Below are 10,470 nucleotides of genomic sequence, written 5' to 3' on the forward strand. Positions count from 1 at the left end.
TCCCTTGATTGACAGGTGCCATGGGCAAGCCAGGAGGGCGGCGGAAACAGAACAATTTACAACAACCCTGAAATGCAGGTCCAAATCACAGCTGTCAACTTTCCCCTTTTCTTGCGGGGAATCCTATTCGGAATAAGGGAATTTCCCTTAAAAAAGGGGGAAAGTTGACAGCTATGCCCCACATCTGTACATATAAAGCAGTGCAGATGTGGTCCCCTCCCCGCCAGGTGTTACCTGCAGGTAGGCACACCTGTCCGTCGCGCCCTGCTGGGAGGGGTGACCCCGCAGCTGGGAGAAAAGGCCCACGACAGCCCCGCGAGGTAGTCCGCTCTCACCGCTCCCTCCCTTTTGCCGCGATCTGCAAGGCGCAGGGGCTCGGGAGCGCCAGGCGGCTCTGGGTTCAAGTGCTGCGCGGAAAGGGAGCAACAGGAGGAGGAGCCAGCGCTAGGTACCTTTCTGGAGCTCGGTGGGGTCACCTCTTGCAGCGGCGGGAGCCGAGAGCCGCCCCCAGGCGCCCAGCAGCCACGCCAGCAGCAGGAGCAGCAGCCTGCGCGGGGCCATGGAGAGGCGGGGGGCGCACGGAGGATCCGCGCTTCTCGGCGCCCGCCGCCTTTATGCGCCCGGCGGCCGGCCGAAGGAAGGGCGATGCAGATAGAGACCCATGTTGGCTTGGAATGCGCCGCCGCGGGAGCAACTTTCCCTTTCGCTTTCCCTTTCCGCGGAATTGCCAGCTGCCGGGTTGCGCGTTTTCTCGCCCTGGGGAGGGGGCTGGGCCCGGAAAGGTCTCAAGGCCTGGGGGAGCGGGGTGAGGAGGAGGAGGAGGGCTGCTTCCCCAGGGGAAAGGGGCCTGCCCGGTCCGCTCCCCTCGCCGATGTGTACCCCCTAAGCACGTGCAGAGTGCCCGGGAGGAAAGGCAATGAATTCAGGGATGGGGCGGGGAAGAGATCGTGTGCAGTATGGCGCCGCTGCAGGAACCGGGAGTTGAGTAGACGGGATGGGAGATCAGCGTTCCCTTCCTGCCAAGGAGACAGAAGTTCCTGAGCACGTGCAGAGTGCCCGGGAGAAAAGGCATTTAATTCAGGGATGGGGCGTGGAAGAGATCGTGCGCAGTATGGCGCCGCTGCAGGAACCGAGAGTTGAGGAGACAGGATGGAGATCGGCATTCCCTTCCTGCCAAGGAGATAGGAGTTCCTGAGCACGTGCAGAGTGCCCAGTAGGAAAGGCAGTCCTAGGACGCGGCTCAGAAGATAGATGGAGAGATAAAATGGCCACCTGTCATGTCTGCTTTAGTTGAGACTAGATGACCCCTCGGTGTCCCGTTCCAACTCTACAGTGCTTTGGTTCTCTAATATCAAGGGGTTCCTGAGCAGATGCAGAGTGCTCAGGAGGAACTATATGCGGTATAGCACTCCTGCGGGAGTGGAGATCAGCTGTGTGCGTTTCTTCCTGCCAAGGTGAAAGGGTTCCTGAGCATGAGCAGAGTGCCTGTGGGAGGGAAAGCTGATGGTTGCATGGGGCTTGGGAGACGGAGAGGATGGATGAGCTAATTGAGATTCCAGCATTGCAGGGGATTTGACAAGATGACCTTCGGGGTTCCTTCCAACTCTATAATATCAAGGGTTTCTGAGCACGTGCAGAGTGCCCAGGAAGCAAACCAACCCTGGGAGAACTGCAGGACTTTGTATCCCAACCATTCAGAATGGACCTATTGAAATTAATGGGCCTAAGTTAGTTGGGGGTTTTTTAAAAAAATAATTCAGTGGATCTACTCTGAGTAGGGCTAACATAGAATACAACCCTAGGCGTGGTGTAGTGGGTGGTCAGAGAACCTGGGAGATAAATTTTCTTTTTAAAAAAATAATTATTAGAACTTTCAACATAACACTTTATCAAAAACACATCATCCTCATCCCCCCCCCATTTTTCCCTCCCCCTTCCCCCCAAAAGGAAAAACCCACCGTCCCACCCCAAGACTTCCCTCAGCTGCTCTCTCTGGTTTTTCAGCACATGTTATTCTCTGCTTATTATAAAATTGTAAAAATCCTTAATTTATCTATCTATATATTAGCAATAAAAAGTTTGTGTATGTTTCTTCAAAACCTGCCAAGGAGTCCAGTTCATTTTGTTGTTTCTTTAAAGGTAAAGGGACCCCTGACCATTAGGTCCAGTTGCGGCCAACTCTGGTTGTTGCGGCGCTCATCTCGCTTTATTGGCCAAGGGAGCCGGCGTACAGCTTCCGGGCCATGTGGCCAGCATGACTAAACTGCTTCTGGCGAACTAGAGCAGCGCGCGGAAACGCCGTTTACCTTCCTGCTGGAGCCGTACCTATTCATCTACTTGCACTTTGACGTGCTTTCGAACTGCTAGGTTGGCAGCAGCAGGGACCGGGCAACGGGAGCTCACACCGTCACAGGGATTCGAACCGCCGACCTTCTGATCAGCAAGTCTTAGGCTCTGTGGTTCTGTTGTTTCTTAAATAACTCTGTAAAAGGTTCCGATTCTTCTTTAAAGTCACAGTTGTCCTTATCACATAGCCTGTGTGTCTGGGAGATAAATTTTCAAAGACAATGGAGTGTACTTCTGGGGGTGACCAAAGTGACCTTCCTGGGGTGCAAGCCTGGGCAGTGTGTCTGGAGGTCCTGGGCTGCCCAGACAACAAGACCCCCCTCTCGGCCTCGCTGATGTGGTCCAAATGAAAGCAGAGCAAGACGTTTGGCACCAGCTGGGCAGCAGGAGTTGCTGGAAGGAGGTGTGCAAGGAGCCATCCAACCATTTTAGGATTTGTGGAGGGTTCCATGGCACATTCCAGTCCGGTCAATAAATACTCCGTGATGGTGGAAAGCAGGGACAGAGTATGGCTGAGATGGGTCAGATAAGTCAAGTCTTCCTGAAGGACCTGAAGGGGTGTCTCCACCCCCATTGTTCTGCCCGGACACTGAGGTCCAGCTCCAAGGGCCTTCTGGCGGTTCCCTCACTTTGAGAAACCAAGTTACAGGGAACCAGGCAGAGGGCCTTCTCGGTAGTGGCACCCGCCCTGTGGAACGCCCTCCCACCAGATGTCAAAGAGAAGAACAACTACCAGACTTTTAGAAGACATCTGAAGGCAGCCCTGTTTAGGGAAGCTTTTAATGTTTAACGGACCACTGTATTTTAATACTTTGTTGGAAGCCGCCCAGGGTGGCTGGGGAAACCCAGCCAGATACGCGGGGTATAAATAAATTATTATTATTATTATTATTATTATTATTATTCCCTTTTAGATAGCCACCTGTCTTGGTTGCTTTAGTTGAGATTCCTGCATTGCAAAGGGTTGGAGTAGATGAGCCTTGGAGGTCCCTTCCAACTTCCACAGTTCTATTTTTAAAAAAATAATATTTTTTATTAGTTTTACAAGATAAACCTCACATTTAACACATTAAAATTTCAAAACCAAACAAGATTCTTCCGAATCTTAGTTCTTCCCTCCTCCCCTCCATGGGTCCTTTAGATATCTTAATCAACTGCATATGTTCATCCAAATTTTAGTCGTCCAATATGTCCAAAGTCTTTGTAACTTTGCAAGAGTTATTCAAAGCCTGCCAAAGAGATTCAAGTGTTTATAGTGTTCTTTTAAATACAATCTGTATCTGTATTTTTCTCATTCTCTGTTGAAGCTTTGATCCTCCAGATTTTGGATTTTCCCAGTCAATCTGGCCTCCTCTACGTAGTCCAGTCGTTTCATCTGCCAGTCGGCCTTTGTCGGCCCCTTAGCCTATTTCCATCACTGGGCAAGCAGCATCCTTGCAGCTGTAGTCGTGTACAGGAACAGTCTTCTCAAATCCTTTGGTAGATCTGCACCAAAAATTCCTAAGAGAAAGGCTTCTGGTCTTTTAGCAAAGGTTATTTGATTCTAAGAGAGGATTTGCAGGTTGCATTTGGTACCTCGGCCTCATGTTTAAGTTTTCTTTCTTTGTAGGACCCTCGTACCTACGGGACCGCCTCTCCTGGTACGCCCCGCGGAGGACCTTAAGTTCCATAAATAGCAACACCCTAGAGGTCCCGGGCCCTAAGGAAGTCAGATTAGTCTCAACCAGAGCCAGGGCCTTTTCAACACTGGCCCCGACTTGGTGGAACTCTCTGTCTTATGAGACCAGGGCCCTGCAGGGCCTGTAAGACAGAGTTGTTCTGCCTGGCCTTTGGCTTGGAATCAACTTGATCCCCTTCCCCTCTATCCTTTTCCCTTTCTCCTTCTGTGATGGAACCCCTATTTGGGGACTTCCCTTGGGGGTTTTTTTGGCCCACGTAGGACCAGTCTGGATAGTTAGCCTTGGTGAAGATTTGACGTTTTCACCCCCAAAAAGCTTTTGATTTGAGTTTCTACTGAAATGAGGCTGCATTTTAATGTTGTACTTTAATCTTGTTTTTAAGTTGTATTTTAATCAATTGTTTTTATACCTGGTGTTTAGCCGCCCTGAGCCCCGTCTTGGCTGGGGAGGGCAGGGTATAAATTAAATTTGTTATTATTATTATTATTATTGAGCCCAAAATGTACGTATATGGAAAAGCACTTTAGTTGTCGTTTCTGGGTCACGTTCAAAGGTAGCCCCACACAAAGCGCATTGCAGTAGTCCAAGTGGGAGATAACCAGAGCAAACCACAGATCTAAAGCTTTTTGCCAGACCGGGAGAGCTTTGCCTTTTCTCTGATGGATCGCCAGCTCTGGCCAGCTATGGTGGACTGCTAGGGACCCCCATCTCTGTCCTCCATCCCAACCATTTATCTGGGAGATGGTTTCGAACTGGGAAGGAGAGGCCTCCCTGGATATTGTGCCATGTGTGGTCTTCTGGACCACACAATATTAGAGTGGGCTTCTGGACCACACAATATCAGAGTGGGCTTCTGGACCACACAATATCAGTCGGTCTTCTCCAAGAGAGCTTCATTGCAATGGGAAATGGGGACCAATGGGAGAAGAGAAGCATTCTAGAAATTCCAGCAGTGGCGTAGCGTGGGTTGTCAGCACCCGGGGCAAGGCAAGTAATTTGCGCCCCCTAACCCGTGGATTTGCGCCCCCTAACCCTAACCCCCAGATGTTGCGCCCGGTGCGGCCGGCCCCCCCTGCACCCCCCACGCTACGCCACTGAATTCCAGTGTCCTGAGTGAGTGGGGAACTCCCTGGAATCATGTTTGACGATGCTTGCGAATAGGCCTGTTGAGATCTGGCGAGTTTTGCTCAGGGCAGCTGATTTCTGGGAAAACAGCAGCTTTTGAGAATTCAGATTTTGGTTGCAATGGAACCTCCCTGAGATTCTTCCTATGAAAGCACATTGGGGACTTTTTAAGGAAACAAGCTAACGCGCCTGCTGTTTGGCTTAAAGTAGCCTTTGCAAACGTTATATCCTCCAGATGTTTTGTTCTACAACTCCAATATCTCCCAGCCGGAACAGCCATTGACCAAATTGGGAGAAGACTGGCTTTAAAACTCTGCTTGCAAATGGAGTGACATTACTGGGGGTGGAGGGGTAACAGCAGCAGCTGTGCTCCAATGTATTTTGTGCTGACATGAAAAGCCGTGCCAGTTCCTGAAATAAATCATAAACATTTTATGCAAGCGTAAAGGCTCAGTTATGATGATCGATGGTACTTTAGCTCTCCCTAACTCCAGGTTCCTGCAAGCCAGTTTGAACTGAAAAAGAACCATAGAAGCTACCCCCAAAAGCATAAATCGCAGCTAAAGTATCCCTGAGAGGTGGCTGTCTAGCCTCTGTATAAAAACCTCTGTCAAACAGCTCTTACCACCAGAAAGTTATTCCTAATGTCCATTCGGAATCTTCTTTCTTATAATTTGAATTCTCTTGTCAGGGTCCAACCTTCTGGAGCGGTGGAACTCAAGTTTTCTCCATCTTCCATGTGGCAGCTATTTGAAGATATAATAATAATAATAATAATAATAATAATAATAATTTATTTATATCCTGCCCATCCTCCCCAGCCACTCTCATATCTCCTCTTATCTAGGCTCAACATACCCAACTCCAGATAATTAAGAAGGTACTTGAAAGTATTAAACAGGCCGAGGATTATCAGAAGAATGTTGTATAGTAAGATGGAGTTAAAACAATAAGAAAAGAGATGAAGATAGTAAATTGAAGGAACTGATTGTAATAGAAAGATGACTGGGAAAACTGTTACAAGGGAATATAATGAAATTCAGTTAGGGAGGATTTGAGGAAGTCACACAACAATGGAATTTAAAATTAATATAAGAAAGAATATGTGTTTTTATTTTTTATTTTTCTTGTAGCATTGTAATGTGTTTTGTTTTGTATGTTTTATATGTTATATGTGTTATAGATGTGGAAAAGCATTAAAAAAATTTTTGGGGAAAAATAAACATACCCAACTCTCTCAAATGTTCCTCATAAGGCTTGGCTGCTGGACCCTTAATCATCTTGGTCAAACACACACCCCTCTGCACACGTTCCAGCTGGTCAATATCCTCCTTAAATTGTGGTGCCCAGAACTGGACACAGTATTCCAGGTGTGGTCTGAACAAGGCAGAAGAGAGTGGCACTTTTTATTTCCGTGATCTGGACACTATACTTCTGTTGATGCAGCCGAGAATAGGATTCACTTTTTGTGCTGCTGTTGTGGGAATGTTCAGGGAGGCAGGAGAGGATATACTGTTTATTAATATCCTTCCTAAATTGCGCTAGCAAGTGCTATAACTTAGCAGAGTTTTAACATTCCCCTTTGAAACGCACAATGGGTAGCTGGTTGCAGGCTTGTTTAAGCTTCTCAATACAGTGGTACCTTGGGTTAAGTACTTAATTCGTTTCAGAGGTCCATTCTTAACCTGAAACTGTTCTTAACCGGAAGCACCACTTTAGCTAATGGGGCCTCCTGCTGCTGCTGCGCCGCCGGAGCACGATTTCTGTTCTTATCCTGAAGCAAAGTTCTTAACCTGAAGCACTATTTCTGGGTTAGCGGAGTCTGTAACCTGAAGCGTATGTAACCTGAAGCGTATGTAACCCGAGGTACCACTGTATAGATTCCTGGTTGTTGTTGTTTAGTCGTTTAGTCGGGTCTGACTCGTTGTGACCCCCTGGACCAGAGCACGCCAGGCACTCCTGTCTTCCACTGCCTCCCGCAGTTTGGTCAAACTCATGCTGGTAGCTTCGAGAACACTGCCCAACCATCTCGTCCTCTGTCGTCCCCTTCTCCTTGTGCCCTCCGTCTTCCCCAACATCAGGGTCTTTTCCAGGGAGTCTTCTCTTCTCATGAGGTGGCCAAAGTCTTGGAGCCTCAGCTTCAGGATCTGTCCTTCCAGTGAGCACTCAGGGCTGATTTCCTTCAGAATGGAGAGGTTTGATCTTCTTGCAGTCCATGGGACTCTCAAGAGTCTCCTCCAGCACCAGAATTCAAAAAGATTCCTGGTAAAATCCCTTTATTTCCCTCTTAAAAGAATGAACACACCACACCTTAAGATCTATAAAAGTAGTTTACTCACAGCAGCGGCATCAGTTAACAGTTGGATCCCTGAAGGCAGACTTAATTACAAAGATACATACATGTGGATTTACCCCATATGGGGGGATAATCCCAGTGACTGCAGACTAGAAGTCGCTTCAGCTCACACGACAGATGAAGTCAAGGAGAGGAAGAAAAGAAAAGAAAAGAAAAGGTAGAGATGGCTGCATGCCTTGTCCTTTTGTGTTACCTGCACAGGTAAGGTCACGCCCACCTCTCGTCACATGCAAGAGGAAGGATGCTCCAGGCCCGAGGAAACAGGAAGTTTTCGACTGGCTGGAAGAAACATCCCCTTTGCATGTCCACTCTAGGCAAACAAGGAATGTTGTACTTGACTGCTTCTTATGTATCACATCCCACAGCTTCATCACACTGTGGACTCATGTTTAGCTTGTGGTCTACTAAGACCCCCTAGATCCTTTTCCCATGCACTGCTGGCAATCCAGGTGTCCCCTAGCCTAAATTTGTGCTGCTGGTTCTTCCTGCAAAATTGTAGAACCTTACATTTGTCCCTGTTGGATTTCATTCTGTTAGTTTGGTCCAGTTCTCCAATCTGATTGGGTCATTTTGAATCCCGATTCTGTCTTCTGCTACCCCACCCAGCTTGGGGTCTTCTGCAAATTTGATGAGCATCCTCTTAGTTCCTTCATCCAATTCGTATATGAAGACGTTGAACAACAATGGGCCCAGGACAGAACCCTGTGGCACCCCACTTTGTCACTTTTTCCCAGGATGTTGTTGTTGTTCTTTAATCGTTTAGTCGTGTCCGACTCTTCGTGACCCCCTGGGTTCAGCTGCCCAGAGTGCCTGGGGCAAGCCAGGCAGATGAGCGGGGTATAAATAACAACATTATTATGATTATTATTCAATCAGTGTTATGTACTGAGTTGAATAGGATGCAAAAGGCAGCAGTCTGATTGGTCCTAGAACAATAGGATTCAGAATGAAGCAGTCTGATTGGTTCTAGAACAATAGGGTTCAGAATGAAGCAGTCTGATTGGTCCTAGAACAATAGGATTCAGAATGCAGCAGTCTGATTGGTCCGAGAACAATAGGGTTCAGAATACAACAGTCTGATTGGTCCACAGGAGCCACCCAATCCAGCTCCAGGTGGAAGTGAATCCACAACCTGATTGGCCCACAAGTGAATCCTGGAATTAGCCAATCACATGGGGCCCATTGTGTAAATAATGTATATAAAGCAGACATTCTGGGGGAACTTCCATTCCTCCTCACCACTATGAGCTGAATAAAGAGCATGAAATCCACTCTCGACTCCGAGTATATTTCAATCAGCCAACCAGCTACAAATCCACCTAACTGTTACCCCATCCATCCTGCATTTTACCAGCTTCTCCACAAAAATATAATGGGGGCCTTTGTCAAAGATTACCAGAAAGGTCATGATTTGAGAGTTACCCTGTTAAGAAATGTTAAATAAAAGTCTACGGTTTGCTGTGTGGTCAGTAATCATCCTTTTTTGTACAATAAGCATATGCAGTAAGCCAGACTGTGTGTTTGGGAAAAGGTCTCCTTGTTTAATTATTCTTCATATAATTATCCAGTCAGTTTATCCATTAGGACCATGTCCCAGATTTGATTCAGCCACATTTCATATAGGTCAGCATTGAGGGTTCAATGGCTCCTGGCAACAGCCAAGTGAGCAGCTGTTATTTATTATAATAACAGCTTTTTAACTGAGCATTCTTCAGCATCTCCTTCAAGTATATTGAATCCTTTTTTAAAGCCCTCCAAGTTGGTGACCACCATTGCCAAACCTTCCAAGTGTCCTTATTTTCCAGGGTCAGTCCCAGATTTACAGAAGCTGTCCCGGTTTCTGATCTAGGAATGCCCTGCTCCTATTTTCACCAGAGATATGTTGGAGGGTGTGGAGTTATGTGAGCCTTGAAACAAGGAGATAAGTAACTATACAACCTTTAGAAGACATCTGAAGGCAGCCCTGTCTAGGGAAGTTGTTTACTATTTTATTATGTTTTTATATCCCACTCGTTGGATCATCACCTTGTACTACCAACCTTACTATATGCTTGTGAAACATGGACCACTTATAGACGCCACCTCCAACTCCTTGAAAGATTCCATCAACGGTGTTTCTGAAAATTTTTACACATTACTTGGGAAGACAGGCAAACTAATATCAGTGTACTGGAAGAAGCAAAGATCACCAGTGTTGAAGAAATGATTCTTCAACATCAACTTCGATGGACTGGTCATGTTGTGTGGGTGCCTGATGATTGTCTTCCAAAGCAACTACTCTCTTCCGAACTTAAAAATGGAAAGCATATTGCTGGTGGTCAACAAAAGATGTTTAAAGACTGTCTCAAGGCAAATCTTTAAAAATGTAGTATAAACACTGACAACTGGGAAACACTGGCCTGCGAGCGTTCCAGTTGGAGAACAGCCTTTGCCAAAGGTGTCACGGGCTTTGTGTCACTCGAACTCAGGACACAAGGGAGAAACATGCTAAGAGGAAGGCACGCTTGGCAAACCCTCACCATGATCAACTCCTGCCCGGATACCAATTTCCCCACTGTGGAAGGACGTGTGGATCCAGAATTGGCCTCCACAGTCACTTACGGACTCATTGTTAAAACTGTGTTTATGGAAGACAATCTTACTCGACTGTGAGTGATCGCCAAAGAAGAGGAATGTATCTATGTTTTGTTTTGCTTTGGTAAATCTTTATTGGTTTAAAATACAAACATAAAGGATCATTTACAACGAAGGTAAGTATAGGAAAGTTAAATACAAAAGAAGAAAATGTATCTATGTTTTTTTATATGTTGGAAGCCGCTCAGAGTGGCTGGAGCAACCCAGTCAGATGGGTGGGGAATACTACTACTACTACTACTACTACTACTACTAATAATAATAATAATGGAATAGGACATCCCTCTTTTCATCAGAGAAGCGTTGGAGGATATGCACTGCGTCCTGTTA

General features: G+C 46.8%; 1 protein-coding gene and 1 long non-coding RNA gene across 2 annotated transcripts in view; both read right to left on the reverse strand.

The window, feature by feature from the left end:
- The window catches only part of IL15RA (interleukin 15 receptor subunit alpha), a 43,101-nt gene extending 42,488 nt beyond the window's left edge, over positions 1 to 613 (reverse strand). The window contains exon 1 of the mRNA XM_081023194.1: positions 453 to 613. Coding sequence (XP_080879320.1) covers positions 453 to 561 — 109 coding nt within the window. The 5' untranslated portion in view covers positions 562 to 613. The remainder of the gene's footprint in view (positions 1 to 452) is intronic.
- Positions 1 to 10,470, reverse strand: part of LOC308486534 — a 154,725-nt gene that overhangs the window by 129,200 nt on the left and 15,055 nt on the right. The window lies entirely within an intron of this gene.

The sequence above is a fragment of the Podarcis pityusensis genome, assembly GCF_964106645.2.
Source record: "Podarcis pityusensis genome assembly, chromosome: 10".
In the NCBI taxonomy this organism is placed as follows: domain Eukaryota; kingdom Metazoa; phylum Chordata; class Lepidosauria; order Squamata; family Lacertidae; genus Podarcis; species Podarcis pityusensis.